At 37.1% G+C, this 19,889-nt stretch overlaps 1 protein-coding gene across 1 annotated transcript in view; it reads left to right on the top strand.

Annotated features, from left to right (window-relative positions):
* The window catches only part of ITGBL1 (integrin subunit beta like 1), a 156,497-nt gene that overhangs the window by 74,859 nt on the left and 61,749 nt on the right, over positions 1 to 19,889 (top strand). The window contains exons 6-7 of the mRNA XM_076361439.1: positions 119 to 259; positions 4,697 to 4,843. Of these exons, the coding sequence (XP_076217554.1) occupies positions 119 to 259; positions 4,697 to 4,843 (288 nt within the window). The remainder of the gene's footprint in view (positions 1 to 118; positions 260 to 4,696; positions 4,844 to 19,889) is intronic.

The raw sequence follows: 19,889 nt of genomic DNA, 5'->3' as shown, positions 1-19,889 counted from the left end.
CTCCTGTGAAAGCAGAAAATTCACAAGTGTAAATTCCTGTAATCAAACTGCTATTACTCTAAATTGCTCAGTTAATCTTCTGTCTCTGCCTCTCTTTTTTTCTTTTTCTCTTTCCTAGGCACGTGTGTATGTGGAGAATGCACATGCCATGATGTGGACCCAACTGGTGACTGGGGAGATATTCATGGAGATACTTGTGAGTGTGATGAAAGAAACTGCAAAGCAGTGTATGATAGATATTCTGATGACTTCTGTTCAGGTAAGGAATATATATAAAAGGAACTTATGTGTAGTTTTATAACAAAAGCATCCAATTGGTCTGATCTTGCTCTTCCTTAGTGCTCCAATTCTCATTTTCCTAGCTTAAAATATACGAAGCTTTAGCTGGTTTTTTTTGGGAGTGGACTTTTTAAATTAAAAGACATAATTCTGTAAAAAAAAAAAAGTTACCAGTTCTAAAGCTTTCTTAAAACATGTCTTTTTTTTCTATGCCTTTTAACAAAATTCTGTAAATATGAAATACTTTTAGGTGCCCATCTCCCTTCTAATACTCTTGTCCTCAGTGTAAGCTAACATAAATTAAAGAATGGTTGAAACTTTAATCTCTCTCTATATATATCTATCTCCTTCCTTGGGGAAATTTAAATTTGAAAATTTGTTAGATCAAATTTTGTTATTTCATGTTATATGGCAGGGAGAGGACAAGCAAGAGGAAGAAATTCGAGGAAAAGTGAATTAATGAAAAACAGTACCCTGAGAATACCAATTGACCTGAGAACAATTAGAGCATCAATATGTGGAAAATACGAATGTGTTGTCCAGCCACACATCACTGACTGTACATCTTAGATACTTTCACCTTCCTTTTTTCTTCTACTTGTACTTCAGAGCATTATATTCAAATTAGTTAACATCCATCCAGCCATCCAAGGTTTGCAGTGTACATAGATTGATGCTCCATGTATCAACTAACAAAAGCTGAGATTCCGAGTGAGACCTTGCATACGATTTTGTATAGTTATTGATAAAGATGCTAATGCTGGGCAGGAAAGAAGAACTTTGATCAATACACAGCATGCAATTTGTACACAGGAATTTTGCAAAAACAAATGAGGGTGGTTTCAAAGGGACTTGACAGATTACAGGTTGTCAGATCTAATGCGTCCTGTAGAAATCTGATCTGGCCTAATTAATAACAGGAAGAATGCAGTCACATCAAGGAAAATAATGATGTGGTATATTCTCCTCCTATTACTAGAATGAGACATCCATCATAGAAAGATCATAGGAGTTGTCTGTAATAGGGGGAGAAGGCTGAAACAAACACGATACATAAAATTCTTAGCCTCTTCTTTGCCTGTTATAAAGGTGAAAGGTTTCTCAACTGTTGTGGGTTTTTTTTTTAATAAATATTGATGAATCACTAGCTAATAAAATGAAGGAAAAAAAGAAAGAAACATTTCTAAAAAACTTCAGTGAATTCATTTGCTTGTTATTGTTTCAGCCACGTACAAATGTTATATAAGTTTATTTAATTAATAAGCTGGAAGGATGTAGAACTGCAGTCATGAGAGCAGCAGGAGGATTGACTTTGGGATGTTGTCAATTTTTGAATGTATTATTGTGTTGCTGAGTATGTTTTTAGCACTCAGGGACTGATCAAAATGTCAGCATCAGCTAAGGAATACAAAGCTAAAAAACAACATGGTAAATGTGTTCTGTAGTTAAGGGTGAACACTGGAGTTTCAAACCTCATTAGATTAAAGCAAACCTGGGGCATCTACAGCTAATGCTGCATCACTGAAACAGGGCTTGAACTCCCTCTTTCCTGGACATTATTGCCATTGCTGCTGCTGCTGCTGCCCAGGGTGGTAACAGTTGTAAGAAAGCAGAGTGTAAGAAGGTACGGACAGTTACAAAGGAGCTGGGGGGAAGATACTGCCATTTGACATTGGATCAAGGACTGGTACAGTGTTCTTCATTACACAGACATAACTGTAAATGACCAAACCTTACGAAAGACACAGAAGGAGGTACTCATATGGCTTGCTTGATGTAACTAAAACTCATGTTGAAGTGTAGCTTAGTTTTTCTATCTAATCAGCAAAAATTTTAGTACTACTTCTTATTCTTATGTTTTAGAAAAGCCTAATTTAGCCTTAGCTGGTCATCCAAGTATTCATTCCTCAAATAGATTGTGCAAAACTCTCCATTTTCACATGAAGCAGTGTGAACAATGTCTTACAGTCCTGCTGTTTAGTCCTGTTTCGGAAATGGGCAAGGTGCATAAGTATTAATTTTGGTTTATTGCGGTAGATGGACAGAATCTGCAATTAAATCAAAGATTTACTAGCAGAATTGTAACTGGACAGCTTTTTTATTTGTTTATGTGAAATAAATTTACTTAGTGCACAAAGTGTGCACGCGTTAGGTCTGTCTGCAAAATATCTTCATTTTTCTCACAATTATTTGTAAATTGATTTAGGATGAATCCAAGAGGGATTAGTCAGATTAGGGAAAATAATCCAGCTCTCTTAAAATCTACATCAAACGGAGCTGATACAAAACTTTTCCTGTCTTGTTCTGCCTACTTAATAGGTACAGACAGGAAATCACATTGTCCTGAGTAGCAGGTTGAAATGATAGGAAAGCATGTTTACGTGTAAAGAGTTTTACTGTAACTGAATGAAATGCTATGTTTATTTCATAAACTACAAATGACAGGAATTGACAGCGCTGCTGTGAGGATTTAACATCACACAACAACAGCTCCCTCCAGAAGCTTCATATGGCTTGGGGTGACTGTCAATTTGCAGTACCTCATATGGGCAACCGTATGCCTTCTTTTAACATCTGAAGTGCTGTTCAGTATGTTTCTGAATGATTTTCTTTCAGAGGTGTTCACAACATTAAAGTGATTCTCTTCCTTTAAGGAGAGAATAGCTTTCGTGACTTAACATAGAAAGAAAAAAAGCTTCCACAAGAGAATTCCTACATTCACACATCTCATTAGCTCCTTTGCTGTGGCTCTAGCAAAGAAAATACTATGTGAAAGAACATCATCCTCTTGTAAGTATCTATCTGGATCAGGGAACATATGTCCAAGTCGCAACCTGTCAGCAGGTACACATGAAAGCAAGGGACAGAATCATAGAATCATAGAATGGTTTGGGTTGGAAGGAACCTTAAAGATCATCTAGTTCCAATCCCCCTGCCATGGGCAGGGACATCTTCCACTAGATCAGGTTTCTCAGAGCCCCATCCAACCTGACCTTGAACACTTCCAATGATGGGGCATCCACAACTTCTCTGGGCAACCTGTTCTGGTGTCTCACCACCCTCACAGTAAAGAATTTCTTCCTAATATCTAATCTAAATCTACCCTCTAAACAAGAGGAAGCCTTTAATGCTTTTCAAGGAAAACAAATAACTAATGTAAATAAAAGTTATTCTTGTGAAATTAATAAGACTTGTATTCTGGGAACTACTTTGATAACTCGTAGAATGCTTGCTTCCTCCCGTTTTCTCCTTGTGAACTGACAAATGCATATGTTTTAGAAATATAATATAAGCCAGTCTTAAAATGCAAGTACGGTTAGAAAGAGATATAAAATCTGTGTTGCTATGGTGTTCAAGAAGAACCTGGATAGACAAGTGGATGTCAGAGCAATGCTTTGGGGTCCTATGTCCAGTGAATGATGACTATGTGAAAATTGTGAGAGAAGATCTAACCTGCTGTCAGAGCTCATGAAAATAAATATTTGATTTTGTGGCAAGGAATCTTTTTGCTGATGCTCAAGCTTTCCTCATCCAGTGCAGGGAACATTTTTTATTGCCAGAATCCCACTGCTTTATGCAAAGAGCATTAGGCTCATGATGAAGTGAGCTGGGCAATTAGCTTGTTTTTTCTTGGTCTGGCTATGTTAGCATTCATATAGAGGAAATAGATTGTTTGGATGGCTTTCCAGGTTAAGTTCTCAGGAGGGATTCACCCCTAACTTCTTGGCTGTCATTTTTTAAAGAAACTTTCCAGAAAAGCTTCTATGGAGTTCAGTTGCTTTTCCTCACCACAACTTGCACAGTGAAAGTTGCATTTATGTTGCTATGTTCAGACATGGTCAGGAAGAGTCAAGTTAGCTAATGAGATACCAAAACCACATCCAACTGCCCTATTGAAATGAGAATTGATTATGTCCAATATTTTATTATTTACACATCACTATTTAGTAGAAGGCACTGGTTTGAGACTTGGAATTGGTGTAACATTGCTTGTCTCTAGCAGATCACGTTGATTGCAAGTAGATAAAAGATGGTATTGATATATCACTTAGAGAACATGCTGCAACTGTGGTAGAAAAAGAACATAAAGCTAAATAAAATATTGCCTTATGATGGCCCCACTTTTCCAGACAGTGGTGAAATGTGTATTTGTAACCTCTTTTCCACCCTTTTGCATGAGGAGCATGGGTCAAGTGGCAAAACATCCCTTAAGAAAAAAAAATAAAAGGAAATATGGCTCAAGTGGAATGATAGACCAGTGCTATTTTCAGAAAAAGTAGAAAGAGTGAATTGATTGTATTTTTTGCCAGTCTGATTATTTAATGAAACCACAACTTTGATAAAGTTCATCTAATCGTGAGATTTTAATACCTATCATCAGTATGGAGGCTAATCTTTAATTGTATTCATTGTAAAGGTCATGGACAGTGTAATTGTGGAAGGTGTGACTGTAAGGAAGGATGGACTGGGAAGAAGTGTGAACATCCACGTTCTTGTCCATTGTCAGTTGAGGAAAGTGCTAAGAAATGCCAAGGAAATTCTAATTTACCTTGCTCTGGAAGAGGTAAGCACATTTCTGGAAGAATTTTCATGCCCTTTAAATGTACTTCCATTAAAATAATTTTTACAGATGTCCAGCGTTACTAGTACTGAAAAATGTGAACTTTCTTGGCTTACTGTGCATGAATCACAGCTGCATAACTTGTGAGTTATGAGAAGGGAGGAGAAGAATACAAAAGTTACCTATTTTTCCTGTCATCTAGTGCTTTGTATTTTATTCTATATATCTCAACATTTGTTTTGGAGGTTTTCAAGGATGCTTTGAAGATTGCTGCAGTTAAGTCTTTACTAAAGATGCATGAAAAATATGAATTATTGCATATTCTGTGCATTCTTTGACAAAACCAGCATGAGATTTTCAGCCTGTGTAGAATGTGGCACCATTGTGATAAGAGCTATTCAGATTTACACTGCCTAAGAACCTGCGAGTGCAGGACTAACTTCTAAAATGCAGTTGTTCTTCAGTGCAGTTTGCTAGTTAGCCACTGGCTTTTCATTTGAAAGCATTTCTTTGTGACACCGTAGCCTTTTCAAAAGCTTTGACAAAAAAAAATTTACTAAGTCATACATTACAATTGAAATACACATTGCAAGAAAAAGGAAGATTTTCTCAGAGGGAAAGGACTTGCTAATTTTCATCTGTCACTGTGTGAAATGTGGTTTTCTGCGGAGAAGAGAGAAAAGTAAATATGAGACAGACTTTCGCTAGAACTGGTAATTGAAGTTGTTATGAATTATGCCCACTTAAGTATTTGCTGGGAAAGGTCTAAAATTACTCTTGAATTATTACATTTGACCCCAAATGTAATTTCATTTGCAATTTCTTCTTTCACTAATACTATCTAACATAGTCAAAAACTGTAGGCTCTCCACCCAAGCTAGCACTGTGATATTTGTATTTTTCTCCCCCTGTAAATGTGTAGCGGCTCATAACTTAGTAAATGCAGCATTAGCTGTATCTTAAAAGAACTATGTATTAACAGATTGTTGCTTGCTGTTTTCTTAATTAAGCTACAGTTTTCCAGTGAATTACATCTCTCTTTTCTTGCTAAAAATTCTCAAAGGAATTTTTGGCTACAGGTTAGGTGAAACATGGGCATCTGTAGAGAATTAACTGCATTTTATTGTTCATGATTGCAAGAATTATAACTAAAAGAAAGGAGTGTTGACATTTTATTTATTTATTTATTTAATACTGGCTCACTCTTTTCCTGTTCTCATTGGATGCTGAATGTCTATTCTCTCATCTGCTTCACTAGGAGTTGTGTGTCTTGAGCATTTGGAGTCAGTTCTATGATTTAATTGCATTGTGCACTATGAGAGTCAAATGACAGAGAAAAGAATGACAGTCATAAAAACAAGTTTAATTTGAATAAAAATACAGTCTTACGTTATGGAACATATTGTTCTATTTATATTTTAAATTTTGAAAAGTTTTATTAAGTGTAGTGAGAAGAGTGAGTTTAAAGATTTCAATATTAATGGCAATAATTCTATCCTCTTGACTTTCTGAAAAAAACACCTGAGTATTAATGTTGGCAGTGCTTTCCTGTTGAGATACTAGCAGTGAAATAAGTCCCTTTCAGGTGAGTTCATTCGACTGAATGATCTGTTGGTCAAAATTTTCAAATAAAGTACAAGCAGTATCTATTGGAACAAAAGGCTTAATTGATAGCGGCTTTCACTGAACTTGCTTTGACTTCCAAACAAGAAGAGACTACCAAGGTTTATGAGGACTGCAAATGGCACAGATGTGGATCTAGGACATGGTATGATAGACAGCTGCTGTAATGAAGGAACAAGAGATTCCGCATCCCATGCTTGAAAAAAAATTCCCATGAAAACTGTCATTTTAAAATGGAATGTGGTATCTTGTTTTAGTTCTATGAACAATTTTGTTTAGGAAATTGGGAGAGAAAAGGAGAAAAAAGATTTTAGTCTAATCTTTAATTTACTGGGTAGCGTATTTTTTTACCCTGGACTCCCTGGATTTCCCTTTCTTCCATCATATTTTAGATAGAATAAAAAATGTGAGAAAGTTCCTGTACTGCTGAAGTGATGTAGGTGTTTAGTTCCTATGAAAAATTGTCATTGGACTCGCACAGTTAAATTCTTTGGTCTTTCATGACCCAATATGTTTGTAATACTAAATTTTCATACAATGTACCGGGTTTTTAAATAAATGTACCCAAATTTTTATTAGTTACCTTTAAGGCAAATTATGTTCCTACATAGGCAGAAATAGAGAAAGCATCAGCAATGCAAACTAAGAGAATTGTCACGTGCCACTCAGATTTTGAGAATCCCAGGTTCCCTTAACTATAAGTCACGTAACCTCAGCAAGAGAAAAAAAGATATAGGAAAAAAATTAACAGTGAAAGAAAGCATTTTTAAGTAAAGTGTTTAATATATCAGGGGTACATGAAAGCTGTGTTAAAAATTTGAGAGAATTAAAAGGAAGTTATGAAGAACAGGACCTAATTAGATAATCAGTATCTATAAAATGCTATAGATTACAATTTCTCAATCTGCATTTCGCTCTCCTAAGAGTAGATGAAGCAGTGAACTTTTATTCTAGACTGTAATTCCCTTCGTGATTTTCCCTGGTCACTCAACGGGAATGACAAGCTGTTTCATGGGTGCTGGTCAGCATGTGGGGAGAGCAGAGATGCTGCCAAAACTATATTTCACCATGGTCTTATATTTCTTAGCTGCTTCAGTAGGTGAAGGAGAGAGAAGGCTTTATATTGACATGCTGAGCAGTAAGTGAGAATGTCTACATTCTCAAATGATGTTATAAAGGCAGAGGAAATATAAATCCCCTCAGTTACATCGATCAGGCTGTCTTTACCTTCAGTAGTTCTTGTTATATATAATGGGAGAGAAGGATCAGATGAAAATTTTGGGAATTCAAATACACTATCGCTAGGTACTTTCCAAAAATTGCTTTCCCTACAAAAGCACATTGAGGAGGAGCGGAGATTCTAGCCAGCTTCATTCATATAAAGTGAATAATTCCTTCCACACTTTTATTCCTGAGAGTGGTTTTTTTACTTGCTGCATGACTTTTCACTATAGATGTAATACTTTCGTAGTGAAAGCCTGTCCCTTTTAAGAACACACTGTACAACAAGACAAGTGTCAGAGATAAAGGAAAAGACACACCAAAAAATCCTTATGGTAAGAAATAGAGATACCATATTGTTGTTAGGATTAAGGGACAAGACAAACCATTTTCTCTATAAACTGCACATCACTCACTTGAGTTTCCCCTTAGGGCAAAAAGCAGATTTCAAAATAGCTAAAAAAAAAAAGCCTTCAGGAAGAGAACTGAAAATAAAAAGAGTAGGTTTTGAGAATAATAGATGAAAGCTTTTTTTTAAATAATCTTGTTCTCATCACTTACCCTTAGTGAAGGCAGCCATCCCATGGCAGTGATCCAAAGGCAGATAAATGACAAGTCTTCTTATTGGTAGTGTCTTTTACCATTTTAATCTCTTTTCTATAACTGCTTTTATTTATTTGTCATATGGAGAGAATGAAATCGTTTCTTTGTCTGTGAAATTCCCCCTTACACTTGTGCTCTCGCATTGGCTATTTGAAATATGAAGAGTTGTTTTGCTTTTGTACTGAAAAAGATTTTTGTTGTTTTTGCAAACTCTCCTAAGTCCCATGTTCAAAATATTAAATTCATGAGTTCAAAAGCTGTATGGCCTTTTGAAAGTTTACTGACAGAGTTACTTTACAGTAACTTCACTGTTTCTTCTCTATTTAAAATTATCAGATGTTGGCTGACTTAGTGAAAGAGCAACAGTGCTCAATGCATTCTTAAAGCTTCCTTGTGGTGAACTGAGACAGTGAACCAATCCCTTGTGTTCAGTGCTGGATTCTGTCATGCATAATGCTAGTCTGCGGGATACCATCTCCTGGAGTCTGGAAACAACGCTGAAGGATGAGGGTCAGTGATGACCCCAAAGAGCAGTGCCATTGGCCAGTGGCTGCTGTGAAGTCCCAATCCTTTTTGGGATATCTTGGCTGTATTATTGTATAATATACAATTTATGCTGCTCTGAAACAGCTCATCAAAGCCTTGGCTGATACAGGAAATGCTGTAAATTCCTGTTATTACAACAGTCCATGATATGGGGAAGGAAAGAGAAACACACATGGAATAAATCATATCTGTGTACTGACAAGAGTGGATGGAAACTAGATAAAATGATACGTGCTAAACAGGTACCTAAAAGTAGGTGTAACTATGCAATTGTCTTCTGACCTTTGTGAAGGCTTACATGACTGATCATAAATATGACATAAAACATTCAGCTTGGAAACAATTTCTGGGGTTAGATCATCAACTACTATAGCTTCATATAAACCTTTGGATGACATCATTCAGTATATCTTCAAGATTTTTAAATCTATACAAACTGTAATATAGTAATGCCAATCTGATCATCTCTCCAACAGGTAAGTCTCGATAGATAGGTATGATGCCTTAAAAGGGCTGAAGGGCTGCTGGTGGCATGTGCCAGATCATGAGAGCTAGTTCTGTGCTATTACCACTGGAGCCTTATTTACTATAGTTTTGTGTCCTCACGGTCCTGGTTCTTTTGTTCTAAGTGCAGTTATTAATTAAAGACTTTGGGGTCCCCCTCTAGTATGATATTGCCAAAACCAATCAACCAAAAAAATTTCGTATTTCTATTAGGTACCTGTAGAAAAACATTGTTTCTAAAGCCTATTGCTTGTTGACTTAGTAAAGGAAGATGATAGTAGAAATTGCCATTTGAATAATTCACTATACTTTATATATGACAGGATGGGGTTAGAGCAGAAAAGTGTAAACAATCCTAAGGCAAAATCTAGGCTACTATCCCTGCTACCAGCTCTTTATTGCAGCCTCTTATTATGCAAATTGCACTGTTTAATTGAAGTGTAAATTACTCTAATGTACATCATCTCTGAATTTGGCCTGCTGTTTTCATTCATTTTGCATGACCCCTGCATTCTGAAGGAGGTCTTAATTAAAGCACTGTAGTAGACAGCCTGGCAGCAAGTCGTGGTGTTAGCTGGTGTAACAAGAACAGAACATAAATGCGAGTCATGCGTCACATCTCTAGCTTTCACCTCATCAACTTTGAGACTGAGCTCCGTTATACATCTGTGTGCTTCAAGCAGAGAGGCACTCTTACTATACTAGTACTTTAGTGCCAAATGAGCTGGCATAACAGTATTTGTTGTACAATTTGGTATACCCTTATATGTTGGACTGGCACTCTGAACTCCCCTTGTAGTCTGTTGAAGTCTAAGAGAAAAAATACAGATAAATAGTTGCATCACACTCCTCCTAGATTTGTCTATCAATAGTTCAGATCACTGATTTTAAACTGCTTCTCTGATTCAGGCTCTGTGTGAGCCTATCTCTCTCTGTTAATTGATGCAGGATCCTCTGGAAGCTGCCTTTTGTTAGGAAAGCCAATTTGGAACTGCTGAGAATATTTCACCTTTTTCTATTTCCGATTATTTAAAATATATTTATCTTTTTTTTATCACAAAGCATTCAGGAGCTCAATACTTCAGTATTTCTCTGTAGAGAAAGCTACTTATTTGTCAGTGACCCACTTACAGCACTCCTGGCTGTTGTTTTTGCCTTTTACTGTTGTCTTTTTGGGGAGACAGCAAGTAGGGACACAGGAACCAAGGAAGGACTGTAAATCAAGAGAACATTTTATTTCTGCAGTGAGCCCGTACTTGCAGTGCTTATAACTCAGTAATAAATAAATGGTTCAGGAAGTACTTTGTTTCTGCATAAGTGCTTTTTTAATCTGTTCTGGTAGAAGCAGGGTGTGCTGGAAGTTGTCTGTTTCTGAGATGTAGGTGAAACTGCAAGAGTGAAGTAATTCACAAAAATTTCTGTAACAGAATTTGTTAATGTTCTGAAGCTTCCCACTTGTTTTCACAGTGAGAAGTTTGAGAAGAGGTAAAGAACAAAGGAAAAGTAACATATCTCTTTTAGGATGATACTTAGGAATTAGGGCTGTGGGATAAAAGCCCAGTATAACAAAGGAATCTTTAAACCGTGGCGTCTATGGCTGGCAGAGTAACAACCATGGATGCCACTTCGCAATGCGAATAACTTGACATGCTCTTTTTCAGTATAGCATTTTTTGATTTAAATATCTTTTATTTTATTCTCACCAGTAAGAAAGGCAGTGTAGGACAAAAAAAATTCTGATGTTTAAATTGATATGCAAGAGGCAAGCAAAATTATTTATACATGATATATTTATGTAATTATTTATATATGCTATATTTATGTAATTATTCATATGTGATATATTCATATATAATTATTTCTTATGAGTGTGGTAGGTGTCTGCTACAGACCACGTGATTAAGAAAGGATGTAAATGAATCCTTCTTTAGATAGCTGAAGGAAGCCTCAAGATCGGAGGCCTTGCTAATCACAGGCAATTTCAGTCACCTTGATATCTGCTGGAAGATCAGGATAGCTCAATGCAAGTAATCTAGCAGATTCTTCCCACATCTCTCAAGCCCCTGAACCTCAAGGCAGGGACTGAGAGAATGAAATCCCTCCCATTGTAGGAGAAGACCAGGTTCAAGATCACCTGAGGAATCTGAACATATGCAAGTCCATGGGACCCGATGAGATGCATCCCAGGGTCCTGAGGGAACTGGCAGATGTACTTGCCAGGCCACTCTCACTCATATTTGAAAAGTCATGGCAGTCAGGTGGAGTCCCCAGTGACCGGAAGAAGGGAAACATTACACCCATTTTTAAAAAGGGTAAAAAGGAGGACTCTGGGAACTACCGACCAGTCAGCCTCACCTCTGTGCCTGGTAAGATCATGGAACAGATCCTCTTGGAAGATATGTCAAAGCATATGGAAGACTGGGAGGTTAGAGAGACAGCCAACACGGCTTCACCAAGGACAAATCGTGCCTGAGTAATCTAGTGGCCTTCTATGATGGAGCGATGGCTTCAGTGGACGAGGGAAGAGCTATGGATATCATCTACCTGGACTTCTCTAAGGCCTTTGATATGGTCCCCCCCCAACATTCTTGCCACTAAATTGGAAAAAGATGGGTTCAATGGATGGACTGTTAGATGCAAGAGGAATTGGCTGGATGGCCATGTCCAAAGAGTTATAGTCAATGGCTCGATGTCCAAGTTGAAATCAGTAATGAGTGGTGTCCCTCAAGGGTCTGTACTGGGACCAATACTATTTCATATCTTCATCAACGATGTGTACAGTGGGACTGAATGCACCCTCAGCAAGTTTGCAGATGACACTAAGCTGAGTGGTGCAGTTGATATGCTTGAGGGAAGAGATGCCATCCGCAGGGACCTTGACATGCTTGAGGAGCAGGCCAATGTGAACCTCATAAAGTTCAGTAAGGTCAAGGGCAAGGTCCTGCACCTGGGTTCGGGAAATCCCCAACATCAATGCAGACACAGGGGATGAATGGATTGAAAGCAACCCTGTGGAGAAGGACTTGGGGATACTGGTGGATGAAAAATTAGGTATCTCCGTCCTTGGAGATTTTCAAAACTCTGTGGCTCACAGCCCTGAACAACCTGCTGTAATAGGACTGCTCTGGGCAGGACTTTGGGCTAGTTGACCTCTGGAGGCCCTTCCAACATAGACAATTCCATGAGTCTATGATACAACCTGTGTACAAGATATCTTATAGTCAATCAGCTTTGACTTCTTCTGCAATTTTGAAGAGGTTGGGATACAACTGTGTAACTGTCCATTCTGTGGAATGTGTTATTTCTAAGTACGTCTTTGCTGTTTTTAAAGTTTATATACTTCAGAGAGTAGAAACAATTCTATAGAGTAGCTGGAACACCTAGCGTGACCATAGAACACCTACAGCTGCAACATTTGAAAAGCAACCAGTTGTCTTTGTCATATGTCAGTCCTCTTCATCATATTAATGGCTATTAAATCATAGCATGTAGCTTCACCTATCAGGAAATAACAGCAAAATAAGTGATCCATGCACAGATTAGTGCCAGCCATTTTGTTTCAGAATTTTGAAACCTGGCATGTGTGTTACAGTTCAGCTTTGCATTCTTTCTGCTTACTGGTTAGAAAAGTAAAGGGGTGTGTTCCCTTGCTTTTTTTCAATCATTCAGCTCAGCTTTATCTTTTCTCTCTGATATCTCCACAAAAAATAAATCAGTGTGCAAACGCTTTATTGACAGCTGTTAAGAGACGAGATTCTACATTGTGCCTCCACCGGTGACAAGGGAGATAAAATGCAGCAATACATTTTTTGTACTCAGTGGGCCAATCTGCACAAGCCCACTAGCCAGCCAGCTTGCGTGGTTTTGTTTCTAATGAGCCATATGCTTATTGGAGTGTATTTGGAGGCATGAGTTTAGGTAGGGTTAATCTGATGGATAAGAATGGGTAGGGTACAGAAGGCACAAATCTGTAAAAAATTAGACTTACTCATTTCACAGCTCAGGGAAAAATGTGTTTTTCTGATGGCTGTGAGCATTAACCACAAGATCCCTCTTATTCTCTCAGTCAGTGCTTCTGAAATACTACCGTCTCTGGACACAATGCAAATTTCCTTTTGTATGTGATGTGGTCTTCCTTGTTCTTGTTCCCTTGATTGTAATTCTTCCTCCAGCAGACAAAGAAGACCTCTTTCATCTGTGAAAGACATCTGTGAAAGAACTTGAAGGCCAGGACTGCCTTCTCTCTGACAGCTAATTATCTTCTGTACATAGTCTCTTCTGTATCCCAGTCTTGCTTAATTGTTCTTAGCCTGTATCTTCCCATTTTCAATTGGTGGGAGTCTCTCTTGCCGTTTTCTAAATGGCAATACTCAGTGATTGTTGGTGTGTTTTTTGACATAGTTGGCCTTTTTTCAGGAACCCCTGTTTTTTCAAATTGTTTGAGCTTGGCTTCTTGTTTAGCAGAGCAGGGAACATAATACAGAAGGCAAACTGAAAAAAAAATTAATAATGTATTTACCTTATGTCTCTATAATATAAAAATCTCAGCATTGAAATTGTTATCTGGAAAAAGAGTATGTGAGAAATAATAGTTTTGCCATAGTGTTGTGTGTGAATTGGGGTTAAACTTTCAATAGTAGTGTTCTCTTTACATTCCACTGAGATGTATATCTGTAGATGATGCATATATCTTAGAAGGATTCACCGTATATTAATAAGATGTAATAGATCATAGTCTTAAGTTACCAGGCCAACTTATGCTGTTTACAACTGAAAGAACATGGTTAGTATTCAAAAAGTTCAGGCAAAGCTTTGCATAAGTGGATACTTGCAAGCGCTACGCTTTGCAGCAGGCTGGCAATTTTGGAACATTTCCCTGTAGTGGATTGCTGTAATTATCATAATTGCCATTACCTAATCAAAGAATGGACTGACACTCCTTTGTGCTAGACTTCCTCTGAATCTTTTGTCTAGTCTGTCTCTTTCATTTGATTGGATAGTGAGCTGCATATAGACCTGCAACACATCAACACCTTTGATGGATGGTATGTGCTTGTAGAGTCTAGAAAGGGAATATATTGTTGTCAATACTAGATGGAGAAACTGTATACACTTAAGCAGTAAATCCTGATAGTTGGAGGTTTGTGGTAAAATTTCTTTCATTTCTGCTGAAGGATGCCTAACAAACATTAAATATACTTGCTGTTTTGATATACTGAAATAATTTGTAAGGAGGTAGAACATAAGCTGTTCGTTCCAGTCAGAGAAGATATAACCAATTAAAATTAACAATAAGTTTAAAAGTAGATTAGATTTTTGCTGCTCTGAGTTGTCATCACATTTTGGTTCACTTCAAAAATGATGTCTGACCTGAAGTCAGGATTTATCAATGTCTTGAGTACTTGCAGAGATATGGGAATTATTCACACTGCCGAAAAAATTATTCATTGAAATGTGCAAGGGTAGTTGTATGAAGGAATGTTTATGCAATGCATACAACACGAGAGAGAGCTGCAGGTTCATTTTACATTTGTGGAAGCATAGCAGCTGTTTTAAATGAAAGTACCTTTAAGTACCTTTTCTCTTACAACTTTGGCATATCAAGTAATTGTAGTTTGATCACAGTAACAGGAGACATTCCAAAAGAATCTCTGATAGGAAAAAAGAAGCAATTGAGAGATGTGTACATGTTTATATGTGAGAGCTGATTAGATTTCACAGCTTGTTGACTAGAACAAATACCTGATATAAAGTCATGAAGTTGTACATTGCAGCAAAAAGTGAGATGAAGGCCTGTATTATCCAAAATTTTTACTCATCCCCAGAATAAATGCGTGTATATTGAAACATTACTGCATGAGTCAGCTTGCATTTGGAAATGCAGAACTGACTGGTCTATGCACAACAGAGCATTTTTGTTTACCTGTACAGCTGCCTACAGGGGGGAAAAACAAAGTCAAGTCATCATGTTAAATATATGCTAGCTATTGTAAACACAGTAGAATATTCTGGGTGAGGTTCATCTCTTGAATTTGTCTAGATGTCAAAATGTGAGATACTTCAGCCTTTGTTTTCAGTGGAATGATAGTACCTCTAAATCGGAGGCAATTTGCCCATTTCTTCTATATTTCTGTGTTACTATAAGATGAATTGTCATCGTTCATACTTTTCCCTGCTGTCCTTAAAGAGAATGACTATCAGGCTAACCTTCAGATGCCTGCATTTGGGTTCTGTGAATCCCACCAGTTTATGCAATTATTTACCCCAACTGTAATGTTTTACTACAGTATAAATAAAATGAATAGAAGTCTGCGTGGGCTGGAGCAAAGAACCTCTGCTGTGATATGCAGATATGAGTCCTTTTTCTGAATGTCTTGTTGTAGCTTATGGAGTGTTTTGAGCTGCCTTAGCAGTGACTAGCAAATTAAATAGTGCTATAATCATCCCCAGGCACCGCAGCTTGCTCGCCTGTAATGTCAGATTGTTAGAATAGTCACTGGCCCACTTTTGCCCTGTGCCAGCTAGTATTCTTTCCAAACAATTCCTGCTTATAGTTCAGGAATTAGCGTGGGCTAGTGGCTGGTCCCAGTAGGCAGTCTGGATGAGGCCACCTTCGTGAAAGACAGCATGGTAGTACGGATGCCAGTTCTTCCACGCCAATTGGCCTCAATGCCAGGGAACAGTCCCAATCTCATTTAACTGACTAGTAAAGATACATATGTCAAATACTGTACTGTTGTTATAGTAATGAAGATTGTCCTTCTTTCTGCACTGTGGTTGGTGTGGTATCTATGTAGCCCACAGGAAAAGATGAAAGAAAGAAAAGAGTTTCCAGCACACCTTGCCAAGGACCCATTGCCTACTCTGAAGCTGTTACCTGCTCTGTCCCTTCTCCAAGACAGCAGCTTGTGTAAAATAAATGGATCAGTGCTGTCCCAAAATTGATTTTGTATAGTGTGACAGGAGATTAATAGATTTCCAGGTTGACTGAGTAGTTTGATTTCTTCCTTCTTTTGTACTTCTTTTATGAAATTTTTTACTTAAAAATACCTTAAAGGCCCTGAAAATTCAAATGGAAGAATTTTTTTAAGCTGAAAACTGTTAAGAATTGGAAGTGTTCAGACTTTTGGTGAAGACCATGACACATTGTTTTCCAGAATTTGCTTTTTGGAAAGGAAGCCTGGACTTCATGGCATAATTTTAGAAGTCCAACTTTCCATGGTACAAAAATGACACCCCACCCTTTTTCTTAACTGGATTTAGACCTGACCAGGTTCTAGCCTAATCAATGCTTACTTGCTTATCTGCCTCATAGTTTCTTGTTTGAGGAGTTTGTTATTTCTCTTCAAGTATTTTGGTACGTTATGCTTATGGTGCAAAAACTTCTTTAAATTCTGTAAGGGAGAAAGCTATTAAAAAGCTATGCAAACTTTATTTTTCTGATAGGCAAAAATAATCTTGCATGTTTATATCAATAGTTATGTTCTGCTTTAGTTAAATTCTAAAGTGCTGTTTGCCAACTTTGGATGAAGCACTGACTGATACATTAGAGATGCAGGTATTTGTAAGAATCAGAAGACTATAAAAGTAATTTATTAAGTCAGTGAACCTCATTTTCAAAGTATGTAGGCTTTCGTATCAGGAACAAAAGTCCATCTTTTTTTAGCAAAGTAACTTTAAGAAGTTAATAAATTTAGCAAATGCTGAATTTAAATCAACATGATCTTGATATTTAAACTGAACTTTTACTGTACTACTTTTTGAGGTTGCTTATTTGGTGTGAAGGTGCACAGTGATCAATGATACGATTTATAAGGAAAAAACCAGTATCTTGCAAAAACATGTAACATTTGATTAATTTTTTTTCTGAGGAAACTAAAAAAGAAATGTTATGAGTTGCTGTTAAGTAAGAATGTCTTTAAAAAGATGTTCTTTTGAAAATTAGTTCTTTAGCGTTTTAATCTGTTGATAAAACTCAGCAACATTTTTTATGTGGATAGTGCTCTTAAAGTGTTTTGTTCCCTGTGATCGTAGAAGCAGTTGCATCCTTGCTTTGCGTAGGAAACTGAAAGGATAGCATAAGCTCCATGAGAGAGAATGTGGAATTGTTTCCCTACTTTTAAGTGCTTCTAGAGAGATTTGTGTGCTGTGAGGACTGAGTACAGACTGGACTAAATATTTTAACTGGAAGCAAGGAAGCTGGGGAGAAGTGAGACTGGGGGGAAGTATCTAGGCTTCTGATCTCTCACTGAGAGTTTTTGCAGTTATCGGTGGAAAGTGGGAAGTACAGTTAGCAACTAAGAGCCTAAATACTTTCTGAAATCTTTGTTAGATGTAAGTCTAAATATTGGTATGAAACCTCAGGAAATAAACCTAAGGTAAAGTTTTTTTCTGCAATTTATGTTTGGAGAAAACTGGTGCAAAGTTCAATGACAGTTCAAAGTCAAGAAAAGTCAGTCTGAAATTCCTAACAAAGTCTTCTTCCAAGTCAAAATCTTTGTCCCAGAAGTTGCGAACCTCTTTCTGAGATAGTGTTTCACAAAGAGAAACTAGAAATTGCTGTAATACATTATGTCATTTTTGTTTCCTGAATACCATTAATGCATTTCTTTTACAGGAACTGCTGCAATTTTTCTAAGTAATAGGCCCATGGGTTCAAGTGTTCTGCCCTTTCCTTGCCATCTTCATTTGTCCAGTGCTCAAAATACTTCCAGCAGACAGCTTTGTCAGTTCTGTTAGGAAAATTATTTTATGGCACACTTGAAGTCTGATATTTGTCTTTGTCTGTGTTCTCTTTAGTTTGTCATCTAAATCACACTTCAGAAAGCCAATAAAGCAAGACATGACCCAAAAAACTAAGTACTTCTGATTAAATCACAATTTCTGTGAAAATTACTGGAATTTCAGCTCTCCAGTTCTAAAACTGAAAGCTTAGTGTTGGGTAAAACCAAACCAAACAACTACCATACAATTACAGAGGTTTTCAGAAAGACAGATAAATACCAGATCCAAGAAATTGCTGTCATAAAAATATCAATACTTGCTGAATCTGCTCTTTCTGAGATATGGAGGCAGAGAAGGGCAGACGAATGAGATACTAAACATTAATGGTTTTATCTTAGGCTTTGGGTTTTTTGTTTGGTTGGCTGGGGTTTTTTGTGTTTGTTTTTTGTTTTCTCATGGGTCATAGTCATGGTTTTAAAGCCCAAGTATCTGAAGACATGCTGTTCCTAATTTTTTATAAAGTGCAATATGTACACCCTTTCTTTCTTGTATTTGTACTATAATAAATAATTACTGTCTACTTTACTTACTCATTATAAATCAGTCGTTGCCTAAATGCCTGTTTCAAAACGATACCACTTTAACAATGAATGTTTTTGGAAAGTTGTATGACAGAGAACTGGACTTGAACCTCTATGCATCTAGTAGGGTCCCTTTCTCTACCAGTTTGCTCATGAATCTTTTAACTGCATCTTCTGCCTCCTTTATGCAAGCCAGTTTTAGAACTCTGTCTTTGGAGTTAATTTATACTATTGTTTGCTTGCTATACATGCCTTTCTTCTCATTGTGAAAGGTGTCCATTTTGTAACTATGCCAGTACTGTGTATGTTTATAAGGCTGTGGAACATACACACACAAAAAATTCCTTCTTTCTAAGTGGGTCGTGAACCCAGCCTGTTATTTCCTACTAGGGACTTGTTTCCAAACATAAGGCAATGATTAAGAATAGACATTGAAGAGAAACCAGGAACATAACACCTTGGTTAAAATTTAGAGATTTCTCTTCTTAAGTGACCTTTGGACTCATTTGCAGTGCATGAAAGTGGGAACCTTACCACACCTAACAACTTACAGTGCTACTTATTGTTATTGCCAGTAGATGGCATTCTTTATATTAACTAAATAATTAAGAATTTGAAACCTTTTTGTCAGTTTTTTTTTGGGGGGGGAGGTTGATAGACATTTGCTTTTCAGAGCGTTCATGGAAATCATACATACCTGCTATTTTGAAATGTTTTCTCAAAATTCCTTATTTCAATTCAACAAAGCAATCTTACTTTTTTTGAAAATGAAAGTCATTTCAGATTCACGTAATGATGCAATTCAGCTGATTTAGTAATTTTTACTTTTATTTGGGGTGAGGAAGAGGAAAGGGTTTTTCTTTTCCTCTTTGGAAGATAAAACAGAATATGTAATGGAGAGCTCAGAGTTTAATATTGCTGCTTTCATTCAAGAAAACTTCTTTAAGAGATATTTTTTCTGCCCTATTGCTTACTCTCTGCAACCCCTACAGATTATAGACACAACCATTTTTTGTGTAGCAGATCTGTAATGACCTGTGGCAGAGCTGGGGAAATAACCCAGCAACCTGAGTCCAGGTGTAATTTATAGCTCACTAACGTTTGCCTTTTTTTTTTTCTCCTTTGAATGCTTAATCCAAAGCCCACTAAAGTTAACAAGGAGATGTATATTGGCAACAGAACTTTTTTGACCTGTTTCAATGGATACTGAAATGAGAGGGCTGCTCACAAAGTAAGATACTTTGATG

The sequence above is a fragment of the Aptenodytes patagonicus genome, chromosome 1 (genome assembly GCF_965638725.1).
Source record: "Aptenodytes patagonicus chromosome 1, bAptPat1.pri.cur, whole genome shotgun sequence".
Lineage (NCBI taxonomy): Eukaryota > Metazoa > Chordata > Aves > Sphenisciformes > Spheniscidae > Aptenodytes > Aptenodytes patagonicus.
Note: the sequence above shows the minus strand (reverse complement) of the source record. Positions and strands in the feature narration are given on the sequence as shown.